General features: G+C 35.6%; 1 protein-coding gene across 1 annotated transcript in view; it reads left to right on the top strand.

Moving 5' to 3' along the window:
* Positions 1–19,457, top strand: part of cachd1 (cache domain containing 1) — an 83,127-nt gene that overhangs the window by 24,321 nt on the left and 39,349 nt on the right. The window contains exons 3-4 of the mRNA XM_016551160.1: positions 9,414–9,476; positions 15,136–15,284. Coding sequence (XP_016406646.1) covers positions 9,414–9,476; positions 15,136–15,284 — 212 coding nt within the window. The remainder of the gene's footprint in view (positions 1–9,413; positions 9,477–15,135; positions 15,285–19,457) is intronic.

Below are 19,457 nucleotides of genomic sequence, written 5' to 3'. Positions count from 1 at the left end.
GACACTAATTTTATATCATTGTAACTTTGCTTTCCATACACTTTAAGTACTTCTTCATATACCACAGCAAAAACTATAGTCTGAGAAAGTTCAAACATAATTAAAGGCAAGTGAACATTCAGTAAAAAAAAGAAAGATAAAGAAAAAAAAGAAATACACAATTTACCAGCATAGATAATATAAACACTAGTATTCAGGTACAGAAATGTAATAATTAAGTGTAAAATAACACTGCATAGTGTTCACTGTATGAATTAAATTCAGGTTAATCTTTGTTCACTTAACTCTTTTTAACGTCAAGCAATTCTCTGCTATTTGCGTCGAACTAAAACGTTGACCTTTTGCAACGTTTTGATTTAGGTAGCCTATTATTAAAATGATTCAGATATCGCACGCCCTTGCGATATGCATATTGCGATATTTACATTTGCGATATTTCGATAATTTCGATATATTGTGCAGCCCTAGTGTTTAACGGGCATTTTGACATGATTTTTTATGTATTTGAACGTTTAGCGCCGTTAGCCATTCATTTTGGTATTTGTGGCTCACAAGCTGTTTGAGCCTGAGCGCGGCTTGTGCGCTCCACTAATAAAGTAATGCGCAATACAAGCACTATTTAACTGTAGCGAATGAGACGTGTGTGAGAGAGAAGGGGTCGTCGGAGAGAAGAGAGCGAGAATGCGCAGCTGACGTTATTGCCTGTGCCGCTGGTAACAAAACGGATCAGCTCGGAATCGGAAAGAAGTGAGGCTGACCGACCGATCACCGATCCGGGACGATCATGAGGAAAATCGTCCGATTCCGATCCCTGGCCACACACACACACATTTCAGCAAATTCTCATCCATGTTAGCCAGCTAAAATGCATTTCATCATAATTTGAAAAAAAAAAACAGCAAATGTTTAAATTTGAAAGGCATAAAAAAATATGTGATCAACTGACATAAGATGTAATGACAACAGCTTTTTCCTTTTTTCTATAGCTTACCACTTTTTACACAGGTATTCCTTTTTATGTGCTGTGCATATTGGATCTTGTAAGCCTGCGGCGATGGCTGTATGCAGAAATTCAAGGTAATAAAACACTCAGCCTCTCAACCGTTGTCATTGTTATTTGGGCCCCCTTCACATGTGGAAACAATTATATCCTGTCTGCTGGACTGAAAAAAAAAACAGGGCTGCCGTGAGTTGGAGATCTGCGAGAGAATCCGCTCCGTGACCCGGTCTCTCAACGGGCCCCTCAGGGTTTGCACAAAGAGGTTTTGTTATTGTAGGACCCCGGGCTCTGTTGGCCCCTCCACCGACACTCAATCTCTTCTTTCGTTGGAGGGGCGGCCTAAAACATAATTTCAGCCCAGAGCGGATCAAGAACACACAGGCGTAAGGGGTGTTATCTCTGTAGGTGATATATCTACACATTGTAAGTTGAGTGAGGCCTGTTGTATATCTTAGACAGTATATTTATGCTGGATGTGTTGAGATACTTTCATAGTAATACCACAATTTTTTCCCTCAAGAAGACATCCAGACAGTCATCAGACTTACTTATAGGCTGAACTGCACATGGTCCAGGGCCTTGAAAGTGTATGAATGCAATGTTTTGTCTGTGCTAGTAATGCGTAACTGTGGAAACCAAAGTCATTTTTGCTCCAGCCTTACACAGTGTCATTACTTCAGTTCTGATGGTCAGATACGTTTGAGAAGATTTGGTATTATAGAACCATTAAAACAACTTATGCTCCATTAACCTGATAACTCGGTGAGATTATAAATGCAGTCCACCCCTATATGCTCGCATGTGGAACTCCTTTTACACTCGCTCTCTTCTCGTCCACCCAACCCCCTTACAAACACACACACTTCAGTTTATTCACTGCTAATGTGAAACATGTCAGCCACACTTCAGTATCTGTTAAGAATCTTTTTTTTTCATACAAAATTGAAAAATGTATGCAAGAAAAACATGAAAGTTATAACTTAGGACATAGCTCACAAATATCTGACTTTTGACATATCTTTAAACTAGACTTTTTCTTGGCTGTTTGTTGTAAGAACTAGTTGTAGTAAGATTTTTTTTTTTTTTGTGTTACTGTAATGTATAATTTGATTAGGTATGCCTAATAATAAGGGGACCAACATATATATATTGGGACAGCAAACATTTAGGAGACAAAAAAAAATCTAAATTCTAAATGAAAATATAAATGATTAAATAGTGTTAGGCTATTTCGTTAAAGTGTGAATAACCTTGATTGCTTTTTCACAATACATTTTGAATCTTATGGCAACGATGGTTGAAATTGTTTCCTTTTATTGAAAAAAATAAAATAAAAAATGTTTAGAGCAACTACATAAATATCTAAATATATCTAAAAATATAAATATTGAATATATTTTAAAAGATGTAATATTGATATAATTTCTAGTTATATTTCTTAATCCTAGATTTTACTGAATGATATTCATACACCATAGTATTTGCAGTATTCCAATTATATAATAAAATTTAATAAACCGCAATAATATCATGGTACTGTTTCATTAGTGAGGAATCAAAATTTGTGTTATCTGTTGCTCTGTGGTTTAATCTATAGTGCGTTTTCAGTATTAATTTGTCAGTTGATGTTACATTCAAATTGCTTTTTGGTTCGTGCCAGTGTGTCTATTAAGCATTTCCACACATTCAGGTGCAGATGCAGAGTGCTGCCTTGTCTCTGGCTCATCCTTAGAAACTGGGAGAGGGTGAGAGAGAGATGGAGGAAAAAAAACACATCAGAGGGCAGGGAAGGATGCCTCATTCTAGAGCAGAAGCCTTTGTAGTGCAATGAGCACATTGCTTCTGAGAGTTTGAGCGTGGGGGAGGGGGGAGATGGGGGCGAGCGGGGTACCTGTGGCAGGAAATCGCAATAGCATCCCAGACTGGCTTCTGTTGTCTGGCCTTTCATCTTCTCTGTTTGTACCCAGTTTCCCCTGTCGCTGCCACAGCAACTATAGGTGTTGTCAGCTGCAGTGAGGAAGTATGGGATTTCAAATCAGATTGTCAGTTACTGTCATAAAACACATTTATTTGAAGGCAGTTTTCAGTACATCCAGAAAAAAAGAAACAGTCAAGGCAAATAATTGAAAATAAAATTACATACAAGAGATAAATGTAGGTCATAATGAATTCATTGGGACTAGGGCTGGGCGATAATTCGGTAACGATAATTATCGCGGTATAATTTTCCTCGATAAAACGATATGAAGAGTTCGATAAATGTTCGATATAATGTTTATTATAAAAATAATTTTAAAAATGTCGTTCCGCTTTTGGAAACAGCGTGATTTGTTTGAATTAATTAAATAAAAAATAAAATAAATAAATAAATAAATAAACAAATCCTTGGTCAGAATAAATGTAACCATATAAAACTGAGGTTGCTACAATTTTTACAGATGTTACTGATTTTGATAATGCACAAAAATTTACCTATGCATCCTAACTCAAGCTACTATCAAATGTGCATTTCTAAGAGACAAAAAAAGTGATATTATTATTATTAATATTATCAGGCAACCCAAACCTGTTTCTTGATTTGAAACAATATCACTCATTAGAACATGCAGAAACTAAGAAATACATATTTCTATTTAGATATGTATTTTGTTAAGGAAAATTAATAGTCTGGTTTCTACAACTTTCACTTTGGAGCAAAAATCTGGCTTTAAACTTGAAAGAAATTAAGATTTGACATTTATTGTGATAATTATCGATATTGACTGATATGAAAAAATTATCGTGATTTAAATGTATGCTATCGTGATATCGATAGCATCGTGATAATTTTTTTGGCCATATCGCCCAGCCCTAATTGGGACGTTTGAGCATACAAGAACTTTAAATCAGTTTTTTTCTGATTTACTACAGTATAAAACATTGCAATAAAATTGAGTTTTACAATGTTTATACATGATGAGGTAAAAATACAACAAGTTATAGTGCTAATGACATTTAATCTTTTTTCCCTGTTTTTATTGTGAAATTGTATGCAAGAATTTTCAGTCATGAATTTGCTTTAGATGACATTTGTTTTTAAAAGCAGCAGTAGATATCTTAAAGTGATGGATCAGCCAAAACGGAATTTTTTTTATCATTTACTCACCCTCATGTTGTTCCAAACTAGTTTTGTCAAAAGTATCGATGTCGGTACCAGTTGGTACTGAAATTTTACAAATGTGACGATGCCAGCATTTTGAGCGCTGTTGAGCGGATTCTTAAACCGCTCTGATTGGCCATTGTGTTCATGCGCTCAACAGATTGCTCATGCATTTTTAAAATTTAAGTACCGACATCGATAGTTTTGACAATGCTATTCCAAATAGAGGTCTGCGCGGGACTATTTGTTTTAGTCCCGCTCCTGCAAGGTTATATTCCGCACACACCTGCTCCCGCTATATATTCACTCTTTGTTCTCCAGCTGTCCGCTTAGAATAATTTTCTTCCCAACCCGACCGTTCCCGCTAAATTTAGATCTCGTATCCAGAATCTAATTTCAATTTCCACTACTGAAAGAAAGAGAGGTAGGCTTACAAATAAAAGTGTAGTCTGCACAAAATTGTATTTATTTTATTCGTCTTGTCGTCTTGTTGTAAGTCTCGAATTTATTTACGTGAATTTATATGAATTATTTTAAGACACAAAATTAGTTTAACATTTTATAGAACTCAGTAGGCCTAGGAAAAAAGTGTCACAGAGAAAATAAAAATGTTGTACAAAAATTGTATTTCTTATTTTTATTCGTCTTGTCAAAATACTAAATTCGTTTGACATTTTTCTGTTAACACAGTAGGAAAAGTGTCGCAGAGAGAAAAAAATTAAAATATAGGTTGTACAAAAATAGCCTATTAGCTATTTTTATTCGTCTTGTCAAAATACTAAATTCGTTTGACATTTTTCTGTTAACACAGTAGGAAAAGTGTCGCAGAGAAAAATAAATACAACATCTGTCATTTAAAATTATATGCTAAGCAAAATATAAACAAAACCGAGTTGAACGTCCTTCAAGGACAGCGCATCCACACTTTGCTCCATCCGTACAGCCTGCTCTGAGCATCGTTATGCACATGCTGCGCACAGACCCCACAAATAAAACGTGATGCAGAAAGCGTGCGTGCAGCGCGTGCATAACAGTCCGAGTGCATACCGGTGGTCAGTAAGAATAAAGCGCGTATATGCTGTTCTGAATGGACGTCGGGAATGGTATATTGTTAGACCGCCCACTCCCGTTCAAATTACACCAGAGTTACCGACCGCTACCGCGTTTTATTCCGGAATTTAATCCCGCGGCGCAAGAAATCTGGTCGGGTCCCGCGGGAATGCAGACCTCTAATTCCAAACCTACAGTACTTTCCCTTTTCTGTGGAAAAACAAAATAAAATATATTTAAAATATGTCTCAGTTGTTCTGTCTATAAAATGAAAGCCAATTTGTTTTGTTACAGTGTTGGAAATGGCTTTCATTGTATGGACAAAACAGTTGAAATATTCTTCAAAAATATCACATTTTGTGTTCCACAGATGGCATGAGGGTGAGTACAAATGACAGAATTTTCATTTTTGGGAACTATCCCTGTCATATTTCATTATCGTATTTCACATCTCCTAACATCCCTCATGACTGATGAGCAATCTTGAATTCAACTTAAAATGATAATGATAAATAAATTATTTAGTTGAATTATTTTTCTAATCTTTAGAATGTAACCACTTGCTTTTCCTCTGAAACAACATTTCCTTTCCAATGACATCACTTGGATAGCCACCACATGGCCAAATATTTGTTTAGTCATTGTTTTAGCAAACTCTCAATCATTGTGACCTTATTTTATGTAACGACCACTTTTGCTATCAAATAAGTTACAGATGAATGAATATGAGTTTGAGTTGAGTTTACAGAATTAATATGGGTTGCAAATGGAAATTCACATTGACTTACCTTAGAGCAAAAAACACATTACTGCTCTTTAACCTACATCTTTACTGCGGTGTTAAGGGAGGGTCAGTCCAATGATTTAGACCTTGTAGGCCTAAAGAGAGGATTACGGCACCTTTTCTGCTCATTGCGTTATGTGAACACACCCTTTCACTCCTTTGTACAATCCCAAATTAATGAGGATTAGCTGGATGGGCTCTCGCCTTTGAAGATGACTGAATTGCTAATAGGTTTATCCCCCTCCATCGCACCATTTTAATGGAAATGCTGCTGAGCATCAACGCCGCGGCTCCAGTGTTGTTCCGCTCCCATAGCGCATCAGCTGTTTCCAAAAACCAATGCCTGGAAACTTTACGGAAGAGTGTGTGCAGTTAAAATCCAATAAGTTCATCTGTGCCTATTAGCTTTGTGCAACTTCTATGAGGTATGCTTGGAATGACGGCGCATTTTTCTGTTTGTGTATTGAAATATGGACATGACTTATGGGTTTCATTCCTTAGGTGGAGGCAATAATTCTTAAGTGGCTGCTTTTTGGCTGAGAGAGATGGAAATTTTGATATAATTAACCACCCTGTGGAGGGCTTGGTTTTAGTCAATCTGCCTTGCCGTGCCTCTGTTGAAGGGAGTGCCGGAGCCTTGACAAGCCTGGATCAAAGACAGCATGAGGTTCAGTCATTCCAGACATCTATTCAACTGCAGTCAAGATTAACCCTGGGGTTGACAAGATTAATAACCTCCCTGGACACCACATTCTGTGCCAATGCAGCTGCACATAGGCTTCTTTGTCCCCACTTAGTTGAACGGCAATGTGTTATTGCTTACAATCCTATAGCTTATCATTCATGTTAATGTCAACTTGTCTGTGAGGATTAGACGGTGGATAGTCCAAACATGGAGAGGGCTTGAAGAGTCCTGTCGATTTGTAAAGTTCAGGCACTGAGTATTGCTGATGGCATAGCTTGATGTTACTCTGTTTCTTTCTGTTGTTGCAGGGCTACAGACCGAGACTAAAGTGGTCACAGATGTGACGATAAACAATTGCAACAATAATTTAAATTCTAGTCACCATTGGTGACAGTTGAGAAAACTTTGTTTCCGTCCATATCATCAGTTTTGTCATATTGTCTCCTTAAAGCGGTGGTTCTTAAACAGGGGGCCTCAAGATGCCTTAAAAGGATTTAAAATAAGACAAAACAAGAACCATGATTCCCACGAACTTGAAAAACCTGGATATATGATGTAGCCTAATTTTAAAAATGATTTCTAGACTAAAGGAAAAGTCATGAAAATTAATCAGATCTTTTAACTCCATGAGCACTTTTTTAGAATACACTTTTTCCAGTTATGCCAAGCTCTAAAATTCGTTATCCAGATAATCACAAACAAGTAGAAAAGTCACGGGGCCTTCAAATATTTTTGTGGACAATGGGGGTCTTGGTAATAAAAAACTTAATGTTTAGATTTTGAATTTCTTGTGAATTTGCTATTTAAGTCAAACTAATTTGGGAATCATTTAGAGTCGTAACTGACCTCTTCATTAAACGTCAGTCATGTCCTATTCAAAATAATCTGGGAGCCTTTACTGTGATACATACTTCAGTTTATGAAACTTAAGATACATATTCACATACACACAACTTTCAAATCTTTTACAAAACATAGTCATAGTGAGGTTGAATCGACTGTAAGGGAAACCTTGTTTAGGTGAAATGTTGGAACCATAATAATAGTCTAGCGCCCTGTGTTTTTATCAGTTTTCTTACCTCAAAGACCTTCCTCTCAAGAGTTTCACATTTGTTGAGAGGGTTCTCAACTTACAAGCTGCGAAATTCCTCTCTGGCCTGGGTAAAGCTGTGAAAGCCATCGGAGCAGTTCGAAAAACAAACCCACCACACCGGGGAAAGACCTGTGCTGGTGCCCGATGTGCTATTTGTGTTTGTGCCTGTTTATTTTACAAGAAGGGTCTGAAATGACAAGTTTCTTCTTTCACTTAGTTTTCCACAGCTTCTGTGTCTGGAGCTTTATTCACAAAGGTTGGGGCTCATTCATACATCACCCACAGTTTGTTTTGCTTTTTATAAACATGCGCTGGTGATGAAATTCCAGGCTTTAGGTGAGTGTGGACATGTGCCCGTTTCATCATCTTTAATGTGGGTGACCACCCTGACCTCAGACGCATTACACAGTGACTAAAAGAGTTTCTTCTCTTCTTAGTGTTAAAGATCATCAGTCCTCCTCATGGCGAGTGATTTTTTTGGATGAGGTGGGAATCCATCAAGTTGTTATGACACATTCCGCAGCGATATTCCGTGTCAGGATTGCCACGGTAATGAGGTGTGCAAAGAGCAAATATCGTCATTGTGAGGAACTGTTGAGCTTGTAGGCTATTTTTGAAGGTTTACAATGGTAAGGTGTAGACATAGAAACGTTTAATCTTCCTTAGCTCATTTAGGTGGAAATTGGGAGGCAACCAAACAAGACAGGTGTGAATACACCCTTACACAAAACACCTGCAGTCTTATTTAAGCAAATGTTTGGTGAGCTTTTGTGCAGTATGTAATGTAATTGTTGGCTTTTGGTGTTTATCTAGTGTTTGTGCCTATGATTGAGCATCATGTTGGCAAAACGTACATTTAGGTAAAAGGTACTAGATGAAACTTGAAATCCACCTGAAACTTGTGAATTCTGTAAACACACTCTTTCTCTAGGAATTTTGCCACCAAAAAATATAATTAGTAATTAACATCAATTATTCAAATGAGCATATAATGTGAGAAGGCATTTTGAAACCATTTTTAGGGAAGCTACTTTGAACCTGTAGCTTACTAAATTAAAAGCTACTCATAATATAGAACAGTTAGCATAAGCTATATTTGACCAAAAAACAATTAGGATATAAACATTAAATTCAAACAAATAAGTTGACATTAAATTCAACTAAAAAACGTTCAAATGTGTATCTAAGTTGAAAATCTGGTGATAAATGTTAAACTAAATGTTTCACAATAAATAGAAATACTGTCAGTAATACTGAAATACTGAATCATGATAATTTCAGTTTGCCAGTCAATTAATTGTTTTTAATTGATTCTTTCAAATGAACTGATTTACTAGAATGAATCAGACTTTTGAGAGAGAATGTTTAACAGCTCACTTTGCTGTGAAGTTGTTTTGGCAAGACAATGGAATATTAAAAAATGTGTTTTGTTGTGCTGCATCTTGGAAAAAGTAGCTCATTACTGGAAAACTGTTTTACACTATTTTGAACACAACTGAGCTACTGTCACACTACTAAAAAAATGACCAAAAAAATCATTAACCAAAAGTCCTGGTGCATACGGATAAATTCTTCCAGATATTCTTCTTGTGTTTCAGTCTAGCAGCTCCTTACTTTTATTTGTCAGCTTTCAGCAACTGTTCTCTCTTCTTTTCCACACAGAGAATCTTCAACTCCTTTATGTACACGGAGAAGACTTCAAATGGTGAAACAGAGGTGCAGCAGGTGAGTTACTCATCAACATCCCTTGATACTGAGTGAGTGCTGTGCGTGTGTGTGTGTGTGTGTGTGTGGTCTAGAGGGGCAAAGGACACTCATTAAAATTCTCCAGTTGCTGTCTGCTGTCTTTGAAGCCATCTTTGTTCTTTTTACTGCTGAAACACTAATTCCAACCTCTATTGACTGCACTGTGTCCCTCCCTAACAAGCTCTAGAGAAATGAGAAGATGGTTGCTCATGCTTTAGCTCTTTCTAACGTCAATGCATTTGGCCCATGATCAAAACTCTCTGATTAGAAACCATTTTAAAACTCTGCGGCATTAGGAAAAGAGCTTGTTCAATTACAGACATGCCTGTCTGTCAGTATGGATAACATTTAACAGAATGAGACAGGAAAATTATGTATTTGTATAATACCCATGGCATCAATGTCTATTTTAAAGTTATGTTGTCATGGTTTTCAAGGCTTAATGCTGAAATTGTCATATTGTGTTAGAGTACACTATTTCAATGTGAAAAGGTTGCATAAAGGAAACGTTTAGTCTCATAATTTTTCATACATTTTTTTTTTCAATTTTAAAAAGCCCCGAATGATTTTATTACTATGCCCTGTACGCATCATCACTGAGTTTTCATGCACATTAAAATAATTTCTATTAGAACCGCGGATTTGCTCTCTGCACATCCAAAAGTGTCTACTTACATTGTCATTCACTTCTGACAAGAACCGCCCACTGAGTCTCGTACTTCTGACCGACATGTAAACTGACCAACCATCGATAAAAACTTACAGCAGCTGCTTCAGGTATCTGTAACTTACTGTATAACTTGTTGCTATAATACTGATTTTGCCATTTGTCCAATTAGGTTATTTGTTGCTAAGCACTGTCACTGTGAAGCAACAAATATAGATATTTAATAAGAATTATATGCAGTATTTCACACATACGCATTTAGAGTGATTATATGAACGGTTTGGTTAACAGGGTCTGTGGCAGACTTTTTTTAGTGTCAGGGCAACAATTCAATTACCCAGACATAAATATTAAGTGATTTAAATCGTAGAGACGTTATTGTCTTTTTTTGTTCTATTTCGCTAAAGAAAATGGTTCCAAACAAAGCCATGTCGTGCGTCTCTGCAGCAACACACATCAGTGTTTCCTTACTGAATGAATTTGAACAAATCGGTGAGTCAATGATTCACTGATCCATTCATAATAACAGTTCCTTACTTTGTGAATAAATCTGTTGTTTTGAAAGAATTGATTGAATAAAATGACTCACTGACTCACTTATTAAGACAGTGGCTTGCCGCCACTTACTGGCAATTTTTGTTTCATATTTGAAAGTAGCATTCTATTTTTTTTCTATCATTTCATATTTCTATATTCCAGTTTTTATATTTGAAACATTAATCTCATAACATTATTTATGCAATACAAAAAAAGTGTATAGAACCCTGTATGTTTAATTAGATCTATAATTGGCTTTTTTTTATAAATAAATAAATAAATAAAGCCACTTAGCGATTGAATATTTTAAACACACACACACACACACACACACACACCACAAATTGTGATATGATATTTTTTGCCATATCTCCCACCCTTATCCCCTCCCTACCTTTGACCTTTGGACAACCTTCAGAGATCATACCAGGTTTTTGCTTGAATTGATCAAGAACAACTTTATCACAAATAATTTATAAGTGTAATAATTTAACAAGTACCCTGTTGGACTTGGATCTGCTCAAAATTGTATGTATGTAGTTATTTATTGATCAAATTTAATTAATTTATTATTATTATTATTATTATTCAAATTTAATTTAATTGCATTTTTATAATGCTTTCATAAACTTTATTGCTTATAAGTACCCTTTGCAGAATCTGTAAACAGTTTTTTTTAAATGAGGTCATAATGTTTTTTTATTATTAAAAATACTACATCCCTTATGAAGCTATATTCTACAAGACAAAACAATAGCAGAATTTACATATTGTCCTGTTCAAAAGTATGAATACCCTTGTTCCTTAATATTGTGTGTGTTGCCTCCTTGAGCATCAATAACTTCATTTAAGTTCATTTATTTGTTATGCAGGCTCTCAAACTAAATACACTATTTTATGATCCCTTTTTTTAATATATAAAAAATGTATTATTTAAAAAATATATTATTATTTTGTGAGGTACATTTATGAGCACAACTGTGTATATAGTGTGTGCATATGTATCATCATAGCTAAATTAAAAGTAATAATTTAGGCCACAGTAACCATGGAATTTCATTTTAGTACTTTTCCGTCTGATACTGTGGGAATGCATTTCTTTCCTCTGTCAGTTATAAGACAGTAAGCCTGTCATGGTCTAGTGTGATTTATTCTTGCCATGGGCCTCTCCCTCATGCCTACTCCAGCTTCTGTTTTTGCTGTAAGGCATAAAGAGCTTTCAATGTTAATACGCTCTGTTCTGACCAGCCTCAAAACAAATCAGCATGAGTGGCAGCAACTGCGCTCGTACCCCATAAATGTGTTTCTCAGCGACACACACACGCCCTGAGCAAGAACGGACAGGTTGTCACTCTTCACTTGGGTTTCGGTGCCAAGAGAAGCCCTTTTGTGTGAATTATTCCTGTACGTTGTCTCTCTCTCTCTTTCGTTCCCTCTCACCTGCAGCTATTTACCAGCTGCTGGTGAGAGATTAAGCCGATCGCTGGCAGGTTTTACTAGTGACACCTCGACAGCTAATTGCCAAACAGGGTTTTTGGGGGTAGATGCTGATAAACCGTTCTGCCTGCTGAGGCAGTCGAGACCTGAACGTGTTTGATTATGAAGTGACTCAGGCTTTGTCATGCTATAATGCTGTTTTGTTGTTCCTCATTAATTGGCACTGGATGTACTCATATAAAAAGGGAAGGAAGACAAATTAAAATGATTGCTCACTCTACTATTTTGGATCTTGCCGCTGGTGTAATTGACTAAGCTGGGCAGATTCAGACTTATTGAAGTGTTACATTTAAGAGGATGTGAAACTCCTTTTTCTGCTGATCAAATTCGGTCAAGCCATTTCTACATGTATGAAAACTACTTTGTGTTAAAATGATTGGCTTAATATGCAGCAGTAAGCACACATAAATGTGTGAAATTTAGAAATGAATAATTATATATTTATTTTTATTGTATTATTTTGTGGTATGGTGATGCAGCCTAAATACAGTCTATTCTTAGCTCTGAAATCTGTATTGCATTAAATTTACCTAGTTTTAGTTTCTGTTTAATAGAGCTCTTCAGATTGTTGTCCCAAATCAGGATGAGAATGAACATATTCAAGCCTTGTGAATTTCAAATTTGTTTAAGAATAAAGAATACAGAAAGAATAATGGTTGTTCATCTGAGTATAATGAAGACTGTGAATTTTTGTTCTGCAACACAAATAACCCAGTCATAATTCAGATTTTTAAACCATTGTGTGTTCTTGAAAATTTAAGTTGCTAACAAGTTGTTACAATGGTTATGTTCGTCAGGCATGTAAACTCATGTCTCTTTAAGTGATTTTAACCACAGGCATTGGTTTACTCTAACTAAAAAAACCTTCTAAAACCCATTAGAAATTCCCAAGGTAAAGTGAATTAACATTGTTAACCATGTTAGCCAACAAATATGTCATATTTGATTAGCTTTGATCACCATTAGTTTACGAGAGAAAGAAAAAAAAATAGAAAACAATATATTAATACATTCTAGTTCTTCTTTTATTATTCATTGTAAAGGTTATGAAATAACACCTTTTAGATCTGTAACTACAAATCCCATTATTCTGGGTTCCTCTAAAAAAATTTGACTTTCATCAGTTGCTCGTTTGGCAATGCTGTCAACATCTGCCAGTCTTGTGTATGTGCACACATGGTAATGAAGGACTGGCACTGCCATTTGTGCAAGTTGAAAAGGCACCCCAGTGGAAAACGGCACCAATTAGGATCATGTCCATGTCTTGTAGCGACACAAAGACAAAGTAAGCCTGTCTTCTCTTAATGTCACCATTTTAATGAGCTAGGACACAGACCTCGGAAAATACCCCAATCTAATTTTCACAGTTTGTCATAAAAGACATTTATAAATTAGATTATTTCTTTGATATTAACTGTAGCTTGCAAGTGTCATTTTTTTATTTGAAAAATTTAGTTATTTTCTTTTAGTTATGTAGATATTTTATCAAAATTTTTCTCTAAAGCCAGGATTGTGGATTGAGCTCAGTAACGCATAACCTTAAGTGATCTTCCAACTCTTTCAAGACTTGAAAGTTTGATTAGATTGTACAGAATTAGATGTACTGATGTTCTGGATAATAGTGTTATTTTCTGACCTGTCAGAAGTGGGAATGTCTCCCTTGGATTGTGAACTTGAAAGAATAACATTGAAGTTTAGCAGCAATGGCTGAAACAGGCAGCTGATTGGATGTTCACTGTCAATAGGTCATGCAACGTTTCTCCAATCCAGGACTTGGAGAAGATTTATCATGTTTTTTTGCCTTAAAATTTGAGTCCTATGTATTGTTGTTGTTAGAATTATGTAGAATTAAGAATTATGTTTTGTATGTGTGCACGTTTTGATTTACTAAAACATCTGGTGAAAAGAAAGTGGCTCATGTGTGAGTAATTTATGTGCTGTGTGAGGAGAAACTCTTAGCTGAGCTGCTGCTCTAGTTAATAACTTTCTCCAGGGAACTCAAGTCTGCATTGGGTAAACCAGAATTCACAGAAACATGGTTAATCAGCCGTAACTCCTTCGCACAAGTGCCGTATAGACCCAAAGTTAAAACAACATCCCAGTTTTCTGAAACCCCTTCTGGTTTATGAACTCAGTTTTCCCTTATATCACCAAACCATTTTACCAATGCCTCTGGCACTGCAGCAGCTGACAATGCATGTCTAATGGTGATCGATTGCTAGTCTCCAAGGTTAGTTCAAGCTCTCTTTGATGTAGAGTGCACGACTAGATTTGGAAGGTGAATTAATCTCAGCTTATTTCACAGGAGTAATGGAAAGAGAGTTCTCGAGCAAGAAATGTGTATATCAAAGTGATATTTGATTAATTTATTCTGTATTTATAAAAAAAAAGGACAGTTTTGCATTCAAGTGGTAAACATTTCAGTCTATGCTTCTAATTTGGACACACTGGAAAACTGAAAATAAACAAATTATATATATATATATATGACATTTTTTTGGCCAACATCAAAAATTCAAGGGATAGTTCACCTTAAAAATGAAAATTGTTATCCTTTACTCACCATCAAGTTGTTCCAAATCTGTTAAACACAAAAGAAGATATTTTGAAGAATGTTGGTAACCAAACAGTTGATGGTAGCCATTGACTTCCATAGGATGGGATAAAAAACACTATGGAAATCATTGGCTACTGTCAGCTGTTTGGTTACCAACATTCTTCAGAATACCTTCTTTTGTGTTTTAAAGAATAAAGAAACTCACATAGGTTTGGAACAAGTGGAAGGTGAGCAAATGATGACAGATTTTTCATTTTTGGGTGAATTATCCTTTAAGTTGAATTCCTAAATAGGAATATCACTGGAACACACTGATCAGGGAGACATTATTGAATTTTGATATGCAGAAATATTAATACATCTGTTTTTATTGTTTTCAGCTAGCAAAAAAGATCCGTGAGAAGTTTAACCGGTACCTGGATGTGGTGAACAGGAACAAGCAGGTGGTGGAAGCCTCTTACACGGCCCATCTCACCTCCCCTCTCACAGCCATCCAGGACTGCTGCACCATCCCCCCCTCCATGATGGAGTGAGTACTCGTTTATTACACCTTTAATTTAACTTTTTTTTCCCACAGCACTTCCAAAAACAAGACATTTTAAACAAATTTTGTGTACCTTTCAGTACTTGTAAAACATGTTGAATCTGTGTGAATGTGATGCGTCACACAGTTTACTTGCTTCACTGATTTTACTGTGTGTATGTGTAATGGTTGTGGGTCAATGTGAATGAGAAAAGCATTTTTAAATGCGACAGATATTGTTTAAATCACTCAAAGGCAATGATGAGTAAGCTGAGATGTCAGACTGCTCTTTCAAACCTAATCTCTCTCTCCCAGTGCAGTTTGCAGGGTTCTTGGTGCTTCTTTTGTCTGCTTTGTGTCTTAACTGTCCCTCCCTTCTGTCTGTCTGACTGACTCTGTCTCACTCACACATCCAGACCCAAATGTTTGGCTCTACTCTTCTGAATTTTCATCTCCTCTGCATCCGTTTATCTCTGTTTGAAGGATGTTCTCCATCATCCGATGACCTTCTCAGCTATGTCTCTTTCATTCTTTATCGTTTCATATATTTTCCTGTCTGCATCCCCTCACTATCATCTGGCATTTTAAAGGTTCTACTGGTTATTGCAAATGAATTATTATTAAGCTGTTTTTTCCTCTACATTTCCTTTATCATCACGTTCTATTAACGTGTTCAGTATTCCTCATCTCCGTCAAGAGAGACGCCATGTTTCCGCATACTTTGGCAAAAATTTAATTAGAAAATAGATTAGATTAGAAAAAGGTTCCCACGGTCATGGAAAACATGGATATATTTAAAAATGTTTAAACTTTGATTTTCAGACCAGGTAGTGGAAATTACTAAAATATAAATATCATTTTACAATACCATTTAAAGTTTTTAGGGTCAATAAGATTTTTTTTTGTCTTTTGTAAGAAATTAATACTTTTATTCAGTATGGATTCATTAAATTGCTCAAAATAAATAAATTCAAATTTAAAATTAAATATTTCACAGTAGTTCACAATATTACTGTTTTCTACTGTATTTTAGATAAATTAAAGGCACGCATTGGTGAGCATAAAATACTCCTTTCAAAAACAAAAATTCTATGTACATTGGCTAGAATTTGCTCAAGAATTTTATATATACTGTAGATGTATATTGCTTTCTCCCTCAAGAATAAGTTTGCTTTGTCAAAATGTGCAGTTCTCAAAGGACTGTTTTGGAAAATGGCTCTGTCCCTGAGGCACAGAAACATCTTTTACAATGTGTTAAAGGGAAGTAAAATTATAGTAGGAGTTTAGAAGACTGCAAATAGAAGTTTACTTCAGGTTTTCCAGTATGTCGTACAGTGTCCAGTATCAAAGTCAAAGCATTATATGTATCACCTGAGGCTTGATGAAAAAGCATAAAAGAGCTAGCTAGGAGCTGCTTTATCCTACAAGACAACCCTTGGATTTATTTATAAATGATACATCATTGGGCTTAAACCTTCACACACCTGCCCAATCAGCTCATCGATGTTTATCTTAAACCGCCTCGTCAAGTTTTCTTAACAATGGAATGTATTATACACCGCCTTGATATTATCATGTTACATCCTGTTTGTGGGTTTTTGAAAAGCCTTTCATTATGAAAGCATGATGAACAATATAATGTACATTTTTAAAAATGGTAGAAGTGAATAGTACTTTTGACAAGCAGGTTTACAGTGGTCTACACTTAAATGAAAAATCTATATCAGTGATCTCTAGAAAAAGTCATTTTATTTTGCATAAGAATGGTCTACACTTATGGTGGCAACCACATTCAGATAATGTGACCTGTTGTGTCCTGTCAAAAAAAGTTACGCCTTCTTTCTTTGCGTGAACATTTGGGCAGTGTTATGCAACTCTTCGCACACAGTGAGGTAGATATGTGGGGGCGTGTTAGAACGAGGTGGTTTAGGAGGGCGTGGACGAGTCTCAACTTTTATAAAGAATATCTCTTTGGGTTTGAGACTTTAGTCTTTGCAACTTTAGGGATCTTATCTATGCACGAACAGCTTGTAACACTCCAAAGAGAAAGGAAAATTTTTAATTGCATCATATGACCCCTTTAAGTCACTTTGGTTCACTCCGTGGCCATCTTGGTCATGTTTTCTATGCAGATAATAGGCATACTAGTACAGCTCCTGTGTGCTTGCAAAACATCCATAAAATGTTTGTCAGGATTTTGTTTTAGTAATATATTTAAAGGCAATCTGTGAAACATTGGTTTCATAAGGTTAAATGACAAAAATTTAATGTAAAAGCAGTATAAATGTATATACTATATATAAGGTCACTGTCGTATTGGCCAGTGAAACATAAACAAAATATTACATTTAAGATGACATCACACTTTTTCATGGAAGCCTGTTTCTGCAATGGAATAAAAAATAAGGAAGGTAATTTTGACTCTCACTTTTTTTTTTTACTTTTTCTTACAATTCTTAGAAGAAAAGAATATCTCAGAGTTGCGAGATTCAAATTACATTTAAGATGACATCACACTTTTTCATGGAAGCCTGTTTCTGCAATGGAATAAAAAATAAGGAAGGTAATTTTGACTCTCACATTTTTTTTTTTTACTTTTTCTTACAATTCTTAGAAGAAAAGAATATCTCAGAGTTGCGAGATTCAAGCTCAGAATTGAAAGATATAAACATTTCTAAACGTTTTAAAACATAAACAGCAACAAGACTATTTTCCCCTTGCAATTCCAAGTTTACATCTTGCAATTCTGTTTTTTTTTTTGTTTCTGTCACGACTCACGACATAAAATATAAAAAAGGTAATTGCAACTCTTTATTCTGTGTTTATATCTCCTAATTCTGAATTTATATCTCTCAATTTTGAGTTTATTTACAATTCTGAGAATTGTGAGAAAAAAAGTCTGAAACTTTTGCCCTTAAGGAATCACAAACAAAATGCCTGTGCTATGATTAATGTAATAACGGATTGAATAGATAAAAATGCCATTTTCAGACAAGGTTTATAAAGATTTAAAGCTTCCATATGACATCTGCTCCAGCATTGTGTCCTCTATCAGACCCCAGTTCATCTGCCCTCATAAAGCCGAGTCGCAGCCAAAAGATCAAATGTTTCACACCATATCAATGTCACATCCCCGTCATACATCCCAGCGGTGTCTGTTCTCCCATGAGCGCTGACCTCTGGCACAGGAGAATGCTTTAATCAACACTCACCCCCACTGCTTCCTGCTACACTTAACCAGCGATGAAACCATCTAGAAATAGCCCCTTACTCAGGACGCATGTGATCAACTGCTCTCTCTCTCTCTCTGCTTAGGGGGATTTAAATGTCGGTGAAGTGTTAAGTTACATTTGTGCATTGCCCAAAGGATAGTCTGCAAAACTAATGATGTTGAAGTGTGTGCATGTGTAGTCTACAGTCTCCACATGCATGTGATAAGGCTACAGCCGTTATCACCAGTACCAAGTCCCTACCTTGTTTTTTTTTGGACCATGGTAATACCATGATATTCTTTGAAGTACTTTGAGTACCATCTAAATATCATGATGCACATGTATGGTTATGATGCAGTAGGGCTGGGCGATAAAGCTAAAAAATGTATCAACGATATAATGTTTCATATCGTTCGGTATCGATAATTATTGACATTTTTAATAACCTTTTTTAAAACAAAGAGAAATATAAATTTTTTTTTTTATTTAACCACTGTATTTTTAAATTAACCCAATTTATTGAGACAAACAACAAATATTCAAACACAAAATAAACATCTCATTCCTAATGTTTTATATGCAGGTTAAATAGGTCTTAAGGAAACTTTTGTCTTGTTTCCCGAGGCCACAGGAGGGCGCAATGAGCAAAATAATGCAGCGCATTTAAATTGTCAATGCAAGGAAATGACTGTCTATAAAAAAAACGTGCATTACTTCTAAATTAACTCATAAAAATCAAATATAATTTCGTAAATTGCATAAACAATTATGAACAAAACAGCATCATGTATTTAAAAGGAATTAACCTCCACAAATTTGTGACGTGTTTTCTAAAAGTTTTAACTGTTTTAACTTTGCATGGTTTTTTATACATCTCTTGCATGAGACGCGAGTGCAGCAGTCATATTTGTCTATCTAAAAAATGTGCTGAATATGCGTTCTGTGTGAGTGGCCTGGTTTCGGTTTC

The sequence above is a fragment of the Sinocyclocheilus rhinocerous genome, unplaced genomic scaffold (genome assembly GCF_001515625.1).
Source record: "Sinocyclocheilus rhinocerous isolate Xijiao unplaced genomic scaffold, SAMN03320098_v1.1 scaffold1182, whole genome shotgun sequence".
Taxonomy (NCBI): Eukaryota; Metazoa; Chordata; class Actinopteri; order Cypriniformes; family Cyprinidae; genus Sinocyclocheilus; species Sinocyclocheilus rhinocerous.
This window is presented reverse-complemented; position numbering and strand designations above follow the sequence as displayed.